Genomic DNA, 19,819 nt, shown 5'->3' on the forward strand with positions numbered 1-19,819 from the left:
TGTAGGAGGTGCAACAAATGGGGACACTTCGGTAATGAATGCCAAAACCAACAAAGTGGTGGGAGCATGCTATGTCAGTGGTGTGGGCTCGGAAATCACGAAGATATCAATTGCCCAAAGAGGAAAGTAGTGAACATGTTACAAGTGACAAAGTCAAAAGAGGAAATAATGGCCATTACTAGACTGCAAGCAAAGAAGGCTTCCGGTCCCCTGAACTAAAGAGGGAAGATTGAAGAAGGCACGAATGGCCTTAGAAGAGGAACAAATGGAACCACAAGTACCCTGGTATGCTCGACATTGGAGGCCAATACAATAAAATAGATGTTGCAAGCTATTGTACTTGTAAGGGTGACTGACTTACTAGACAAATTACCCCAAATAAGGGTAGCAATTTTTGGGACACAAGGAAATAATGCCAACTATGGAGAAGACAAGCCCATGGAAGAAGATGTCAGCAGAAATACTCCTCGAAGGGAATCGCTGACCCCAGATCCAATGCTATTCATGATGGGAATATGGAGCCTTGCTATAGTAGAAATGGAGATTATGAGCCACAAACTCACCAACACTATTGTGGATGGAGGGTCGGTAGTCATTGTTCCTTGAGGAGACATGGAAAACTCTCGGCAAACCGATGTTGTAGTTGCCTAACTTCCATCTAGTGGGAACAGTCCAACATGGCATAAAAGTTTAAAACCACTTGGACTCTCATGGCTCAAAAAGTAACCATGCGAACACAACAATTCTTCCTAGACTTTGTGGTCATCACCTTGGAAAAGAAAGGGTATGATGCACTACTTGGTAAAAAATGGTTGGTCACAACAAAAGCCAACCATAACTGGAAAAAGAATACTCTATCCATTGAAAGTGAGGGAAAGAGATACACCATCAATTTGCAGAGCCAAACAGTAAGCCAAGAGTTGGCATCTAACTCCGAATCAGAAGGAGGGGAGTACAGCAAAAACATAAGGATGGAGCCAAATGAGGAAGGGGTGTTAAGGCTCAATAGCTGCTTGGAAGATGAAACTACTTTTCTTAAAGGATTATTCCATTGGCAGATGGAGGATTACGAGATGTTTCAATCGAGTTGCCACATGTTGGAAGTTGCAAAAATGGAAGAAAAGGAGGGCACGTACCCAATTGAGTATAAGGAATATAAGGAGGGGATGACTAGGATAGGTGACACACCTCACCAATTTGAGAAAGACAAGGAAGTGAAATACCAAGAACCAAATATAGCAAAAATAAACTTGGGTGACCAAGAAGACCCCAAAGTGATATTTGTGGGAGATGATTAGGACCTAGTACTAAAAGGAGCTGCATTAAAAATATTCCTCCAATACAAGGCTGTATTTTCATGGACATACAAGGATCTAAAGGGAGCGCTGCCAGAATTATGCATGCACAAGATTCCTTTAGTACCCGGTGCAAGACTAGTGCGAAAGAGGTCATATCGCATGAATTAGAACTATCCAACAAAAGTACACAAGGAGATCACCATGATGTTGGTGTTAGAGTGGGGTTGCCATTGCACCAAAAGAGCGATTTGTCAATGCTCAATACAACCACTCAACTTCTAGTACATAGGAGGCGGTTAAGCCCTTGTCATGAATCCCGAGGGGAGCATTGAACAAATTTCTAACAATCTCTCCCTTAGCGTTACCCAAGGGTTTGAGGATTCGAACCTGTGACCAAACTCTGATACCACTTGTTAGAGTGGGGTTGCCGTTGCCGTTGCGCCAAAAGACTGATCTGTTAATGCTCGATACAATTACTCAACTTATAGTACATAGGAGGCTGTTAAGCCCTTGTTATGAATCCCGAGGGGAGCGTTGAACAAATTTCTAACAGTTGGAGGCTAGAATCATTTTCAAATTACAAACGAGCAAGTGGGCGTCCCCCATCGTTATCTTATTGAAGAAAGAAGAAAACTAGATCAGAATCTACGTAGATTCTTGGTGCCCAAATGCAGTGACAGTCCAAGATCCATTCCCAATTTCTTTCATAGAAAGTACACTCAAGGTGGCAAGACATGAAATATATTCATTCATGGACAGATTCTCCAATTATAATCAAATTAGTATTGCAAAAGAGAATAAATTAAAAACTACATTTGTAGTAGAAGGCGGAGTGTACGCATACAATTAGATGTCATTTGGCTTGTGCAACGCCCCTGCCACATTCCAAAGGATCATCCTTCACATCTTTAACAGGATGGCAACAGGGAATTTCAAGGCATTCTTGGATGATTGGTTCATATTCAGTGGGAACGAAACTCACCTCACAACATTACGGGAATGTATGGAGAGGTGCTGAAGAGCACAACTAGCATTGAAATCGAAAAATATCAGTTCATGGCACCTCAGGGAAAGTTACTAGGATATATTGTTTGCAAGGAGGGATTGAAAACCAACACAGACAAAATCAGGGTTATTATAGAAATAGAGGACCCAAAAGATGTGATAGGGGTAAAATCCTTGCCTGGTCATGTGGGTTACTATGGCAGTTCATCAAGAGATGGTACATCTTCAATACAACCGATGCAAGATATATAGTGAACACTACAAAGAAAGGAAGAATGTGAAAGGCATAAGAGTTGGCAACAATATGATAGTTGTCCCAAAAATTATGCACAAAGGCAACAACTATGGTAGAATGTAGGTACTAGAGAGTGATCAAACTAAGCAACAACTCAACCAATGGAGCCATATAAAGATAACTCTGATCAACATATCCAACAAAGATCATAGAAAATAAAGAATAGATCAACATATCCATTTTGAGCAAGCTTGAGAACAATAGAACATCAACAAGGAGATAACATGAGCATCGCAGGGATGAATGATGTCTCTTGTTTCTAGCAAAGCATTAACATTTGACTATTTCCTCCCACTCTGTGTAAGTTCTTAGGTGAATGTGTTCTTTTCTTACCAACAATGAGTCCAAATGACATGCCAAACCCATCCCCATGAATTTCTAGAGTAGTTATCATTCCACATTCAAACTTGCTGAAGAAGTCACCATTTTCCTCACCTGATTTTTCCCTTGTGCAATGGACTTGGGTGGACAATCTTGAAATCTATGTTCTAGTGTATATCTAACATTCTTGGCCACGTACACATTCTCCTTCAACATCCCTTGCACTTTGGTTAAAACTCCTTCCTTCTCTACCTTCATTCGGGGGTCTTTATTTCAGTTCCTCTAATTCTTGGTTCCTCCAAGATGAATAGCCCCTCAATGCGACATGTATTATTCTCAAATGCCTCAATTAGTTCAAGGGATTTTTCCACATTTTATCACTTTTGGTTTTTCAACACCAAATCCTTATTATTTTTAAAATTTGGTACTGACTTGGATTTGGTAATGAATCTTAGATACATATTTATAAGTTTTTTTATGAGAGCATTAGGTTTGGATGCGCCCATAGCCATTAGAATCGAGGTTAGTGGTACAATAAAAATAGTATTGAATTTTTTTTATGTATTGACTTTTTCAGTTCCATTTGACACCTAGAAATCTTAAAGATGGTCAAAAGAGTCCCGGAAGTTCCCTAACAACTCAAGGATGTCCTAAAATCTTGAAGCCATCTCCAAACAAGGGGGATGTCCAAAAATTTCCCCTGCTTGAGGAGAACAACTTAGAAATGTCCGTTGATTAGAGTGAAGGTTGTTGGATATAGGAACATCGCCCCCAAGTCCCCACATGCTAGAAACATGGGGATTTGGGGAATGGCACCCATCCTTGGGTAACACTGAATATAAGTTTATATAGGATTTAGGGTTTATTCTTGTGAATTTTCACTAGATGTGCTTCATGTGTTTTTCCTTCAATGTTTTGTGGCACCTATAGTTTCATGATTTTTTTTAAGGGTCAATAACCTAGCCTCTCTTGGTTATCGCAATAACCCATTTTTCCCAAGGTTTGGTCTATTAGTCAAAGGTTACTTGAAAGTTGCTTGTACGATGTAAGAAAGTGATCTCTCAAACAATGGACATAACCTTTCACAATTCAAGAATCTAGTCTCTTTTGGTTATCATAACAACCCATTTTCCCAAGGTTTTGTCTATTAGTCAAATGCTACTTGAAAGTTACTTGTATGGTATAAGAAATTGATTTCTCAAACAGTGGACATAACCCTTCACAATTTATTTTACTTGCCCATTCTTATTTTCAAAAAGTTCAAAGGTTCTAATCTAATATTTCAAATTATGTATCAGCTAAGCTTTTGTGAATGATTTTTATATTCGGTCAAAACCCATTGTCCCATACTTCAGCTTCTGAAGATGGAAAAGTAAAGATTTTCAGTTACAAGTTAGGGACCAGAACCTTATACCAGATTTTATGGTGTAAACGGTATAGATTCTGTCACATTTCTCATTTGATTTTTTGACATCTTGTAAAAATAAGAATTGGAATAGAAATAACTGTTAGAACAGAAGTCAATGATAAGTCAAATGAATTCAAAACTGACTAGAAGGTTAATACATTAGCCTCCACTTGACACTATGGCACACATTCTGAACCAAAAATGAGCTCTTGTTATTTATTCTCGTAGTTTAGTTAATACCATGATTTTACCCATTTAATGTTACCTCCGGATTTTAGTATTTAGACTTCACACTCTGATACTACATTTGTTCATACAATGAGAACTACTATATCCATATGCCATGTCATTATATTTGTAGTTCAGGACCATTTAGTCTATGAATGGAAACCAATGATAAGCATCAAATCATCCTTCCCAAAAAATTAATAAAGGTTAACTAGTGTATGATATGTAAACCTGACACAAGCTGCCTATGGCCAGATGAATAGATTAGAAGGAAAACCTTTTAGAGAGAACATTCTCAGTGTGAAAATAATACAATATGAATGGAATCTAATTCATCTAAATTACATAAAGCTTATATATACTAATAAGATCTATAAACAAACCAACCTTCAAAAGTGACCCATAAACCTCATTGTTTGAATCCTTGTTTTGACACAAGTCTCTAAAATCTGTGTATTCTAAATGTGCATTCTGTGCCCAGTTCTCAAGAGCTTGTTGTCCTGGCACTACAAGAGCCACAGTAAAACTGTGGAATGGGTCTGCATGTAGCATGATATTTTCTACATAGTTGCTTGCCCCTAAAGCTGCTTCAACCTACAAAAAGGAAATGCATGAAATGTAGAGTAGTTGGGACATAGGTAACTAATGAATAAATATAAAGATGACAGTGAAAACTCTGGATCATTTACCTTTCCCAAGGAAACATACTCCCCATGTTGTAGCTTTTCTATATCTTTCTTCCGATCAATGATCTCAAGACAACCATCGGGATGAAATCTCCCTATGTCACCTGTATAAAACCATCGTGTCCCATTCTTGTCCAGCTTTTTCATTGAAACAATACAGATTATTCAAAATTCTTATCCAAACAATTTGCAATGACATATTGAACATTACCGTCAACTCACCTTGTACACTTCATCAGTTTTGGCCATGTTTTTAAAATATCCTAAAGATATACTCGGTCCACCAACAACAATCTCTCCCCGGGGCATTGGAGAATCAGTTGTCAAATATTCACCTTCTTCCCAATGCACCAGCTGCAAAGGAGAAACATAGTATGTAAATGGACTATACAATAACTTTAAGTATGTTGGAAAATAGTTAACATCTGGTAGGGACTTATATCCCTCAAAACAACCACAATAAGAACCAAAGAATCTGGCATGATCAGAAGTTGAGATATTTATATCCCCACCACCTATGCTAGATACACTTTGTAATTATAATACACCCACCTATGCTAGACACTTTGCAATTCTGTGCAAGGAAATGTGTTTAAAAGGAATGAAAGTAACAAGTAAAACCACTCAAAACACAAAATGCAAAGCAGCATTCAAGATTAGACAGAGAGATAAAAACAACAAGAAGGCAAACCCTAATTACCCCCATGTTGTAGACTTCTTGACTCATGATTGGTCCAAGATATTGTGGTTGTATGTGTGCTCATGATTTCGACAGCATAATGGCCATAGAATGTTCCATTGCTGCTCAAGTTTGCAAAATGATCATAAAAATAGCTTAAAAGTTGCACTAGTATGGAGATCTCTCATGTGAGTCGTATAATGAGATGAGATGAGAATGACAGATCTTTTGATTAAAGACACTCTTGTCTTAAATCCCAACGGCATGGGGGGGAATGAGAAAAAGAACATTAAATTCTTTAAAGGGGACAAGATTGAAAGTGCATTTAAGAAAGACTTATGCAATGCGGTTGGGGATTGGAACTGATGGGACTAGGTTTAACTTTGGTTTCCTAATCCTTATGCTTAGGAATGTGCACATGCTTAATGAGGGCTTAGGCTTAATGAAAAAGGTGATAAGAAGGCAAGTGGACTTGTTAGGAGAATGGAAGTGGGAGGAGAGAGAATGACTGGATTAATTAAGCAAATAATGTATCTACTAATTAGTTAAGTTAGGATTAAATGGTGCAAGTGGGCTTTTCTAGGATTTTGCATGTGGTAACGGGTTTATGTATTTTTTCTTTATGAATAGCTCCTTTCTATTAATATGAAATATAAAGTTACATATTCACAAGAAAAAAGGTCGGGGGATACATGGTCACCACGTGAGGTCACTCGGCACCAAGGCCGGAAAACCATTAACTATCAACTATTCATGAAAAAAACAGTTTTAAAAGTCCTTAGGATGCAAGAGCAGTGTCAGCCAAGGGAGAAGGATCATGTATATCATTAGAACCCCATACATCAACGGGGTTTGGAGGATCAAGGATTTTGGGTCTTTTGAATTTCTTTTAATTCAAAATAGAGAAAGGTCATTTAATTAAAAGATGGAGTTATTTAATTAAATGGGATTGGGCTTTAGATGTATTAAATTAATTAATTTACCTAGAAGGATTGGCAAACGAGGAGATTAATTAAATAGGCAAACAATTTAATTAATACAATGACTCTAAGATGAAACATAGGGGGTTTAATTTAATTTAATTAATTAATTAATTAATTGATGTGACAAGCATAGAACAAAGGGATATGATCATTTAATTAAATAGAGCTAGATGTTCATTTAATTAAATAGGATCGAGGACTTTGGAAAAATTAAAAGTATTGATTTACCTAGGACTATTGAAGACAAACATTTAATGAAATAAATGAATTATTAAATAATACGATTCTAGAAGAATAGGTTACGACAATTTAATATGAGTAGATTTGGGTGTGTACAGTAATAGATTTGTATACTTGGGGCATAAACTAAAAGTGAAATAGTACCAAAATAGTAGCTTTGGGAAATAGGCTATATTATCAAAGCTATTGTAAAATCTGATCCGGTAGAAATGCTTCAAGGATTAGGTGCATTTCAGAGATGCCACCTAATAAATTATATGGAAGTTTGTTAAATGAAAACTTATTCTTGTTTTTAAGTAGTTCATATGCCCTAAAATGACAATATTTATCATGAAAAACAAACTTCTTTTCCAAAGCCTATTCTAGGAGCAATATTTCTTTGCAGTTTCAATCTTTGTTTCTCCTGTCATAACTAATGTACTAAGACAGTTCTCAGTATGTGTTTGCCATAAGAGATTCCTGGGTTTCTCTCAAAAAGTGTGAATTTCGGAATCAGGCTATAGGAAGCAAGGGATTGATGTGTTAATTGCCTTTCTGCACTCACATGCTTAGGTCACTACTGCGTAGGCAGGCATATTACGGATAAAAAGGTATACTACCAGAATCATAGGTACACTCAATGAGTGGTTCTAACTTCCTAGTATCACACTGTAGTTCACTATGTAAACCAAAAAGCATATTTTATTTGTGTACATTAGTTTAAAAGTTTGGGGAACAAATGTGCAACTTAATCAAGATGATGACTTCCAAGGTTCAAAAAGAAATTAATCCGACTCAGCCTAACATTCATTTGTAGCTTTACTCTCAATATCCCATCAAACAAGACACACAATAAATAAATAAATATCAAATGCAAACTGACAAGCCCTTGATTTAATAAATACAAAACATTTGTGTGATTCTTGGGGATATCCTTCCTAATTATCATTGGAAAAAACTTTCCTTGTTATCATTTTGTTAAGACTCATTTTTCCATGTGCAATATAAGATGCAATGCTCTCTTTAAAAAAAAACATAAGCGTACTCCTTAATAGAATGAATATCATATGTTAACATTCAAACTATTTGTCAGTAACCTTTTGGAATTAACCGTATATGTCTCTCTTGCAATCAATATCAATAGCAAAACATTATCATGCCTCTCTTTAAAGCTGCACTCACCTTTTCCAGACTATTAAAATGTAAAAACCAATAACAGCTAATGTACCTTAATATAGCAACAAGGAAGAGGTGGACCAACACGCCCAACAGTTGTATCATCCCATTCTGAAAATGTTGCTCCTGCACACGTTTCTGTGAGACCATATCCTTGCCCAATTGGCACCCTATTGGAAACATATTAAAGGTTAGTGATTTTTTTATGTGAGATCAAGAGAGCAATTAGAAATTCACCTTACATATTTTGAATATAATTTCTACTTTTCTACTGAAAGAAATATCATAAGATTTATAGCCATCGTTGACAAAGAAAAGGTATTTCTAAATCTGCCACCAAATTAGGACATGATTCCTTCAACTTTTGTAGGAATCCAGATTATTTCCATCTGACCAACTACTTTGGTCATCAATATAAGTTTCTTTCTGAATGAATCCAACTAGAGAAACAACCTTAATTTCCCCATATCCAATGTGTAAATATTTCCAGCATATAAATCTTCTGAAAGCATCTGAGAAATGTTTTAAAATATATTAGATATCCAACAATATCAAAAAAACATTTAAAATTTAAGGTTGCATGGGTTAGTGAAAAGGTACATAAGGAACCCATGAATCATGGACATATAGTTGGAATGGAAGGAACCCACTCTACAAGAGTACATGATATGTAGCAAAAACCCCACCAAAACACAGGTGTGCTGTAACATCAGAACTGAGCTCTCTAACATGTCATGAACTACTTTAGCAGGTACAAACTTAAAATACATATCCTTTCGTCTCCATCTGTTTGCAGTCCCAGTACTATAAAACAGTCTAATGGTACATTTTTATTTTCTATTTTGATGCAAACAAAACCTTGATTATATCACATTTCATTCTAAACCTGAAAAAAATCATTATGAATTCCATGTGTTGTGGTGTCTTACCTTACCTTTCAAACTTACATGCATAAGAAGCAGACAGCCTACTAGAGTGCCTGTCTAAAAATAGCAGTTAGATGTACTTTTCAGGCAATGTATCCTAGTCGTTATGTTTCCTTTATTTTCTTGTATTGGTCTGGATGTGTACAGTGCAACTGTTTGCTTGTAACAATTTCTTGTTTAATCTTGATAGAAACAAGGAGAGTTATTTTCTACCATGCATTAGTAAAACCTTCAAAAAGATGAACTCTTCTAGTTCACAGAAACAGCGGGCATAAATCTATACCCAAAGCAAATATTGATGAATCTCTGTGTCTCTCTAGAAAGAGGAGCTCCCCCACTAAGAAAAAACCGAACCTGACCTCCAAGAAGTGAACGTATCTTGTTAAATACTACAGCATCCCAAAAAGATTTTTCTGGACCCCATGCTCCATACCAACTTCCTTCAATAGCTGCTAACCTTCGGCTGTATGCAGTATTAAATAGTTTCTGTGATATTCCACCCTTTGCATCAACCTGCACTCTTGAAAAAACCTTATAATGAATTCTAAATTAAATGATTATTTCAAAATCATGAAAAAAAATGGTTTAGGCAAAAAATATTGAAAAAACTATCTACTGTGCTCTACCTGTTTCTGTACACCATCTCGGATACGATCTAAAATGGCAGGTACAGCTGTCATCAATGTAGGGCCCAACATTGGAGCATCCCCTTTTGTTCCCTTCTTGATCTTGTTTGATGTATCAGTTAGAGTCAAAGGGGAACCATAACCTATTGCACACCCTGCAGAAACCATTGTTACCTGTAATGCAACAGACAACTACAACCTTCTTTACAAAAGCACTATAGGTAGTTTCACAAAATTGAAGTTGCTCTATGCCTATACTCCCCAAAGATTAAATCATACAGGTTAAATCTCAATTTTTTTTTCTTGAATCCTTTATATTGCTAGTTCATACCTCTGCTACCAGTTCAAGAATATGTGCTAATGGCAAGTATGCCAAATAGATGTCCTTATTACCAAGTCGTGGGACAACCCTCATGATTGCTGCCACTGTTGCTACAATATTCCCATGAGTCATCATTACTCCCTACAAGAGAAATAAATATATTATATTTGGAGAAAGAGCGGATCATAGATACAGAAAGATCCTGTATACTCTAACATCATCAAAGATTATTAAGTCCAATTCTAATATTGGAATGACTTTCTTTATTTCCTCAATGCTAACATTTTCCTATGCTAACCATATTATAGATAAACAAGTAAAGTAAATGAAAGATGCTTCTTTTAAATGTCATGAGGAAAGATGAATCACGCGAGAGAGGTTTAGGAAGGATTCAAGAGCCTAGAACATCATCAACCTTTGTTTTGGACACAACACAGGACAATTCTTGGTAGCTCTTAGAGTTTATGATTTAATAAACATCCATTCAAGGTCATTGCACAAGATAGAAAATGAATTTCAAATTCAGAATCTTCTGTTCTTTTTTGATGTATAGTCAGTTTTCTATCATGCTATCCTTTTATGTTGAAAGTCGGGATACGCAGAACACTAGCATTTTCAAATATCAACTGTATAAAGCTACACCTATTTGTATAAATCCATATATTCTAGGTACTTATAAGCATATATTTATCAACATGTATTTTCATTGACAAAGGTCCTTAGAACAATCCAGTTATTGGAACTCAATAACAAGAGAAATAACTTCAATGAAATAATCTCATAACATGCTCTTGAAGCAAAGACAAGGTTCATTTATAAAGATTCCTTAAACACCAAGTGATTCCTTTACTTTTAATTCCTCATGAAGTAGCTTCTTAAACAAGCTGGAAAGATTTATTAATTAAAGTGACTTTATATTATCATTTTATAGTCACTTTATGAAAATGACTTAAATACACTTTAACCCCTTTGTGTTGTCATATCATAAAGTGATTTAATATAATTAATATTATTAAATTTTTTTTGATAGATAAACGGCCTAAGCCTTGATACATCATAAAGTACATAGATACATCCGGATAATCAGCTTTTAGTCCCAAGTTACATTTTTTCACCTTCCTTCTAGGCATTACTCGTCCTTCCCTTCTTCTGCCTCCGATCAAGATATGTATATAATCTAAGCACTACATCTTGCACTTATGTTAAGGATAAAGCTCTAAAAAGTCATGAAACATGAATAAAAAAGGGCATAGAAATGAAATGTGAAGTGATATAATTAATATTATTAAAATAAAACTTGTTTTAACTTCAATAGTTTAACTCAAATCATTAAACCCTTGATAATTGTCAATATCAATTGATGGGAATAATCCATCCACTTTTCAAATATATGTGTGATGCCAACTGATCACCCTAGTGACTTGATATAAATAGTAAGCATGAGCAAAACATCCAAGTGCATTACTAAAAATATTGTGTGAATCAAAGTGTTCTAAATGATCTCTAGAAAGCAAACCACAAATAAAATATGACACTGAGATGATAAATATGTCATGTCCCCTTTCTAGTGACATGATTCCTACAGTAGATTTGCCTATCATTGACTCTCGTAGGCAAATGATTTTGGAGAGAGAGTCATTCTGTTGCCAGATGATTGCATATTGCTCTCAGAGAGTTATAATTGAGCCTACATCCAATAAGTGGGGTCTACATGTTCTAATTTTGAATTGAGATTGCACTTTTAATTTTATAAAGTTATTTATTTAATTTTATAAAGTTATTTAATAATAAAGTGCATTATAATAAGATTTTATAAAAGATGTTTCTTGAAGCTCCTAGTGACTTCTTAAAAAGGTGAATAAATAGAGGGCGGGAGGCACCCATTTGAACAAGCGATTTTGTGGATTCAACTCCTATTCCTGTTGAAGCAATTTGTAGTCATTTGGTCTGCAAATTCTCAAATTATCTTTGGGAACAAAAACTCCCATTGATAGCAATTTTGAGGGTGTGGAATATCACCTGAATTATTGCAAATTGGAGGTGACGTTACAGTCACTTCATCAGGGCAGAAATCTGGGGCCTAAGGCTAATTTTGAGGATCATTACATTGGAGACTGTTAGCAGTGAAGGATTGTTTTGAAAAAGGAGAACCAAGGCTTATAGAGGAAATTCCTCATACCAATTTGAAGCAGCAGAGGCACCTTTTACCTTGAGGATTGGGGCGCATCATTCTTGGAGTTAGGCCGAAGGTATTAAGAGAAATTGGAGATTGGGAAGTGGCTTAGATTATTTATTTTCCCCACCACAGAGAAATTCGTGTGGTCTGCTTATGGACTTCAAATTTCGGAATTATCATTGAAGGAGGGCTGGAAGCATATTCTAATCCTTCATAGCTGTTCCAAATTACATGCAATTTAGAGCACCATCCTTCTTGATGCCAGGTGGACACAGTTTATATCAGTTTGGGCACTGTTTTGAAGGTTGCGAATTATATTAAAAAAAATCGCACAAGTCCAACAGTATTGGTAGGCGGGTCAAGAACATACTTGAAGATTCAATATAGACTCATCGGCTCTAATCGCAGAGGTTGTGGTGACTCAGTCCAGGCCAACTTCGTCATAATAACTGGAGCAACTTTGCACAGGCCCGTACGACAGTTTGTGATTAATTCAGCGGCATCAACATTTTTCCAGATTGTGAAGGGCAGACAGGAACAGACCTGAATCCATCAGTTACCATTCAGTAAACTTCATCAGCAGGGTTGCAGTCAGAGGTGCCATTTTGAGAATTCATGCTTATGACAACTCATGGAGGCGAAAAATCCCAGGTTGTTGATGTTGCTTTCATTGTTTGAAAACTAAGTACGGAATTTTATATGTTCAGACACTGTTATTCGTTTACCTTCAATTGTTACAAATATTGTAAGAATTTGCTATTACCATTGGAGCTTGTAACAGATCAGTCCTTAAATGCAAATTACAATAAGTTTTTTTCCTAAATATTGTTGGTGCTACTATTATCATTGCATTTGTTATAGCCATCTTATTTGGTGAATTTGTTTGAGACATTACATCCATACCCATTTAACAGTTGCATGCCAAGTATTTGACGAATTGCCATAGTTCAGTATTGGGGTTTTTAGTGGCCTTTATAGTAAGGGTCATCTCAAAATACTAAAATAAGCACCAAAATTTGGGGACATTGTTTACCGCATAGGTTAATCAAGAAATGCACACAGATAATGAACACGAACAGCAGCACTCCTTTATTTGCATATGCCAACAAATTACATAACTGGTGAAAAGATAAGATGATTTACAATGTACCCAAATAGGATATAAATACTATCTGCCGAACCTTCCCGAAAGAGTCCATCGGCCACATAATATGTCCGCTACAAACTATTTACCGATTACGTCGGCTACAAAGTACAAAATCACCGACAACAACCAAGTCGGCTGACATCATCCCCCCCAAAAAGAAAAGTCGTCTCCTGACGACTAACAAAATATAGATCTGTCATATCATTTTCTCATTCGTTCCGAGCCTGCACCAAATTGGTCTCCAACCCATGTTGCCTCTGTAGCCTTTGCTAACACAATACTCTCTTCTTAATCAAGTTGACCTTGATAGCCACCCGTGTTGCTTTCTTTGTTTCCAACTCCTGGGTACCTTGAGCCAAGTGTCGCTAAACTGCCTCTAATTGGATGATCAGCTCCTCCCAAGCTCTCTATGTATCCACCACAACAGCCTCACGTCCAACACCCACTCCAAGTGCCTCTGGCACACAGACACTCCATGCCTGTAGCAACTCCAGGTCTCATCAACTGGTCACACTTCCCACGACTGATATCCGCAACGATAAGTGGTCCAGGGGGCGAGGGCGAGGGGCAACACCCCTCGCCGCCAAGACCAAATGAACACTCAGAAACTCACACAAAAATGCATGGAACACACTGTTTTTGTGATTTTCTTCTGATCCCACACTCTTTCTGGCAATCGCTGATGCTTCCCCTTTCCTTCAGCATCATCTATTACTCATTCTGAGCATTCTTGACTTGTCGACTTTTTTTTTTCTTTTTTGCATAAGACTCCTTCCTCTACTCGTCTGCTGCCTCTTGTTGCGAATATCAAAGCACGGCAAATCCAGGATGGCGAGCCCACAAGAAAAAGACCCGACACAAAGGGCGTCCGTAGAAGAGTTTGTAGCGGATGTAATGTTGTGGCCGACGGACTCCTTCGGGAAGGTTCGGCGGTAGTATTTATAACCTGTCTGGGATCATTGTAAACCATGAATCATCTACTATTGCGAATATTATGAAGCATAATGTATGTCTGGCATATGCGAATGTAATTCGGCTATTCTGTTCCATTGTTTGTATGCGTTGATTTTTTTACCAGTACGGTAAACATTTGGCGCCGTTGCCTTATGAATCTGGAAGGTGGGAAGAATGAAGATTAACACCAAATCAGTTTAACAAGGATCGAAAAAAGGCGAAGGGAAAAGATGGAATCCGTACTGCACAAGAACATTTAATTTTGGCATAGCAGGCAGACTGCTGAAGGAGATTCCAAAAGCTTGCCGACGGAAATAGGAGTGCGGAGGAATTGTTGGAGGAGACTCGGCAATGGGTGTAATTGGTGGAAGAAGCACGGGAGGAGTTCTTGAATTTGTGTTCGCCGAGGGAAGAAAATTCAGATGGAAGAGCATCAACTTGCACGGCTCGCAGTGCTGGGGGAGCACGAGCGTGGAGTGACCTCTTCATCCGAGATAGACTTCCGCGGGAAACAACTTCAGAAGATCCTTCTTCTTCACCAAAGTTCGCAGCTGTCAACACCTCTGGTGTGGGAGAGCAGTCCGCCGGTGTGGGAGTGCAGACCGTTGGTGTGGAAGTGCAGACCTCTGATGTGGGAGTTCAGACCTCCGGTGTGGGAGTGCAGACTGCCGGTGCGGGAATGCAGACCTCCAGTGTGACAGTACAGACCTCCAGTGTTGTGATGGCGAGACCCAAAGAAAAGCTGCCGAAGTTTGAGGGCGATGGTACAGCCGACCCCATCCGACATTGTAAGACATGTGAGACGATCTGGCAGGCAAACAGAATCACAGATGCCAACGAATGGGTCAGGCAATTTCCGGCAACCGTACGGGGTGTGGCGATTGATTGGTTTTCGGATACGGATCCACAAAAGCTGAATACCTGGGATAACATTAAAAAGGAGTTCCTGACAGAATTTAAACTCTTGCGGGATGATAATGAAATCATAGCAGAAATTTTCAATACCAAGCAGGGGAAGCACAAAATTGTCCGTGTCTATGCCAGGAGATCAAAAGACTTAATAAACAAAATGGAAAGCAAGCCGGCGGACGGATTGCAAAAAAGATGGTTTGTGGACGGCCTACAATCGAAATTGCGGAGGAAAATGAAAATTGTGCCACCATCGTCATATGTGGATGCGTATAATAGAGCATTGGATCTTGAAAGTGAACAGAAGACAAAGAAGAAGAAAACTAGCTCCTCTGATTCTGATGACGATGAGCCTGCCGGAGATGATAGCAGTGACGACGAAGGCAGCAGCAAGAAAGTTCGGGTCCTACAGAAGGATATGGTTCGCATGATGAAGGAGTTTAAAAATATGTAGGAGCCAAAAGGAAGTGAACTGTGGTGCACGGAGTGTAAGACCGACGGCCATACTAAAGGATCGTGTCCAAAAAACAAATTTTGTAATATTTGTCAGATCATGGGCCAGTCGACAAAAGACCGCCCCTTTAACATGAAGACAAGAGGATCTCCGCAGGTGCTTCTCACACAGGAGGCTTCCCCGTCAGGTAGTAGCGGAAACACAAATACCGCCGGTGCTACATCTGGAGGATACAGGAATAATCGGCGTGGACAGAACAATGACAACAACAATAACAATACCAATTCGAGCAGAAGCCGGATCCAGTATGATGCAAACGGACGACCGATTATTCAGTGCCGCGCATGTAACTTGTGGGGGCATTTTGCGCGGGAGTGTCCAACAGCGAATACACCTCAACTATTGTGCCGATGGTGCGGACCCGGCGATCATGATGACTCAAAATGTCCAAAATCCGGAGTGAACTTGATCACTGTCTGAGCGGATGAGGAAGAAGTTCTGGCAAATACAGGGCAACAAGAAAAAGAATACCCGAACCCCGTCGAAGAAAAAAGGAAATTTGCGGAAGCACGGGCAGAGGTTGGAAAAGTATCCCAAGCAGTAACACCTCCGGACACCGCCGACACTTCAGCGAGGAATTCCGCAGAACAAAACATAGTATGACAAATTTTGCAAACAGAGGTGCGAGTAAAGGTAAGTGATTTGCTTCTCACCATGCCTCAACTTCGATCTGCTCTTTCAAATATTGCAGGAGAATCAAGGCAAGGGAAGGAAAAGTCACCGGGAGAACCAAGTCAAGGGAAGGAAAAGGAAATTGCTGTTGGAGGAGAAGATCAGATGTTGTTGGCACTAACATTCGGACGACACCCTGCAGTCGTCGAGATGGGGATACTTGGACATGTTCTTACAGACACCATCGTTGATGGAGGGTCCAGCGTAAATGTATTACCAGAAGACACCTGGAGGAAACTTGGACAGCCGACATTGTGGCCTCCGAGATTTCAGTTGCTGATCGCTGATCAGCATGGCATTAAACCACTGGGTATTCTCATGGCACAGCCGGTAACCATTGGCACTCAGCCGTTCCTGATGGATTTCATGGTGATTCCGTTGAAGAGGAAAGGCTATGACGCAATCCTGGGCCGCGAGTGGCTTATCGAAGCAAGAGCTCGACACGACTGGAAGAAGAACACCTTATCACTGGAAAGCAAAGGCCGCCAATTCGTCATTGATCTGCATACCCAAATGGTAGGGGAAGAGGCCTTGTCGTCGGATTCTGAGGGAGAGGAGGACGAAGGCAGGCAACGGATGGAACCGGATCAGGAGGGCGTCCTCCGATTGGACCGGGGAACGGATGACGACTTGGATTCCGTCAACTGTCTCTACCATTGGCAAATGGAGGACTATGAATTATTTCATAGCTGCAATGTCCTGTCAATTGAGAACGAATATCCGAAGGAGTTTAGTGAAGTAAAGGAGGGGGAGGCACCGTTGGATGTTACACCCGCCCATGCATTTAGTGCAGGGGAGACAATCAAGTATAATGAAGCTACGCTGCAAACGATGAATTTGGGGGATGAGGCAGAACCGAAGAACATACTAGTTGGAGATAATTGGGATCCCGTACTCAAGGCCACGGCATTCAAGATATTTATGGACTACAAGGATGTGTTTGCATGGACATACAAGGACCTCAAGGGAGTGCTGCCAGAATTGTGTGTGCACCGCATCTCGCTGGTGGAGGGAGTTGCACCTGTACGAAAGTGACCCTACAGGATGAACAAGAACTATGCGGCACGGGTTACGGAGGAAATCAATCGGATGCTGGAAGCTGGCATTATCTTCAAGGTACAGACCAGCGAATGGGTGTCACCGATAGTCATCTCATTGAAGAAGGATACTAATCAGATCCGGATATGCGTCGATTTCAGATGCCTGAATGCTATGACGATCAAGGATCCTTTTCCGATTCCGTTCACAGATAGCATTCTAGAGGAGGTTGCGGGACATGAAATCTACTCCTTTATGGACGGGTTTTCCGGATATAATCAGATTTCTATAGTGGAGGAGGATGAGTTGAAGACAATGTTTGTCGTCGAAGATGGGGTCTACGCGTACAACCGGATGCCATTTGGGTTGTGTAATGCGCCGGGCACATTCCAGCGGATTATACTGCATATCTTCGACAGGATGTCTGTGGGAAATTTCAAAGCTTTCCTGGATGATTGGTCAATATTTAGCACGAAGGACGGACACCTGGCAGCACTTGGTGAATGTATGGAGAGATGTCGCAGAGCCCGGCTAGCATTGAATCCCAAAAAGTGCAGATTCATGGTTCCACACGGCAGACTACTCGGACACATTGTCTGTAAGGAAGGATTAAAGACGGATCCCGACAAGGTGAGAGTCATTCTTGAAATGCAACCATCTACTAATGTGACGGAGGTAAAATCTTTTCTCGGGCATATAGGTTATTATCGGAGATTTATTAAAATTTTTGCCAAGGTGTCCCAACCGTTAGATAAGTTAACCTGCAAGGAAGAATCATTTAGATGGGACAAAGAGCAAGACGAGGCATTTGAAGGGCTAAAGGTACGACTAGCTACGACACCCATCCTGGCATATCCGGACTGGAATAAAGAATTTCATGTTCATGTGGATGCCTCCAACTATGCGATCGGCGCGACCCTAGCACAGACAGGTAATCACGGACTGGATCATCCAATATACTTTGCCAGCCAATTGCCATCAAAGGCCGAGCAGAACTACAACACGACTGAAAGAGAAGTGTTGGGAATGGTTTATGCTATGCAAAAATTCCGTCATTATTTGCTTGCTACACCGTTTGTGTTCTATGTTGATCACCAGGCCCTGTTGTACATGATTAATAAACCCGTCATCTAGGGAAGGATCAGCAGATGGCTACTCCTGTTGCAAGAATTCACCTTCAAAATCATTGTCCCGCCAGGAAAGAAACATGTCAGTGCCGACCACCTGTCGCGGATCAAAACAGGGGAACCAGCGGATGGTGTAAATGATGACTTCCCTGACGCACAGCTGTTTTAGATTGGGGTCCTGCCACAGTGGTACAGGAATATTGGTGAATACCTCTCAACAGGACAGCTTCCCACGGGGATGTCACCAAACGATAGGCGCAAGTTGATAATCAGAAGTCGTACATTTCAATTAATCAATGGGTTGCTCTACAAAATGGGGCCGGATCATATTCTTCGGCGATGTGTGTTGGAAGAGGAGATACTGCAGGTGTTAAAAGAAGCACATGAGGGTCCCGCAGGAGGACACATGGGGCCCGACACCACTGCACGGAAGATATTGCTGGCAGGTCTCTGGTGGCCAACGATGTACAATGACGTGTGGGAATGGGTCATCGGATGTGACACTTGCCAACGGGCCAAGAAGCCGCTGAAGAGAGATTTCATGCCACTTCATCCCTCACACGCGCAGGAACTTTTTGAGAGATGGGGACTAGATTTCATTGGACCACTGACGGTGAGCAAGACTCGACGGTGCCGGTACATCATTGTTGCAACAAAGTACTTGACCAAGTGGGTGGAGGCACGTGCTTTACCAGATAACTCGGCCGTTAGCACTATGAAATTTATTTATGAACAGATCATCACCAGGTATGGAATCTCGTTACAATTAACAAGTGATAGGGGAGGTCATTTTGTTAATCATGTTATTCGACTGGTCACCACTCAGTTTAAGATTTATCATTCACTGTCGAGTCCATACTATCCAAGAGCAAACGGACAGGTAGAGGCCACCAATAAAATCCTAGTGTCCATCATCTGCAAATCCTGCGCGGTGGATGGTGCTGATTGGGAGGAAAACTTACTCGTTGCCCTGTGGGCTTACCGCACGGCATACAAGGTGACGATAGGGCACACACCATTCCAGTTAATGTTTGGACAGGAAGCAGTGGTTCCAGCAAAATTCATGATTCCGAGTCTCCGAATAGCGTTGGAAAACAAGTTGGATGACGA

General features: G+C 39.6%; 1 protein-coding gene across 7 annotated transcripts in view; it reads right to left on the minus strand.

Moving 5' to 3' along the window:
- The window catches only part of LOC149570122 (long chain acyl-CoA synthetase 9, chloroplastic-like), a 185,467-nt gene that overhangs the window by 17,579 nt on the left and 148,069 nt on the right, over positions 1-19,819 (minus strand). For all 7 annotated transcript variants that reach the window (XM_089822782.1, XM_089822785.1, XM_089822783.1 and 4 more), the window contains 7 exons: positions 10,182-10,313; positions 9,851-10,024; positions 9,508-9,737; positions 8,351-8,468; positions 5,464-5,595; positions 5,245-5,379; positions 4,943-5,149 (listed from right to left, as the gene is read on the minus strand). In XM_089822782.1, coding sequence (XP_089678908.1) covers positions 4,943-5,149; positions 5,245-5,379; positions 5,464-5,595; positions 8,351-8,468; positions 9,508-9,737; positions 9,851-10,024; positions 10,182-10,313 — 1,128 coding nt within the window. The remainder of the gene's footprint in view (positions 1-4,942; positions 5,150-5,244; positions 5,380-5,463; positions 5,596-8,350; positions 8,469-9,507; positions 9,738-9,850; positions 10,025-10,181; positions 10,314-19,819) is intronic.

Source organism: Cupressus sempervirens, chromosome 3 (genome assembly GCF_028749045.1).
Source record: "Cupressus sempervirens isolate cs-2001-9-10 chromosome 3, ASM2874904v1, whole genome shotgun sequence".
NCBI lineage: Eukaryota > Viridiplantae > Streptophyta > Pinopsida > Cupressales > Cupressaceae > Cupressus > Cupressus sempervirens.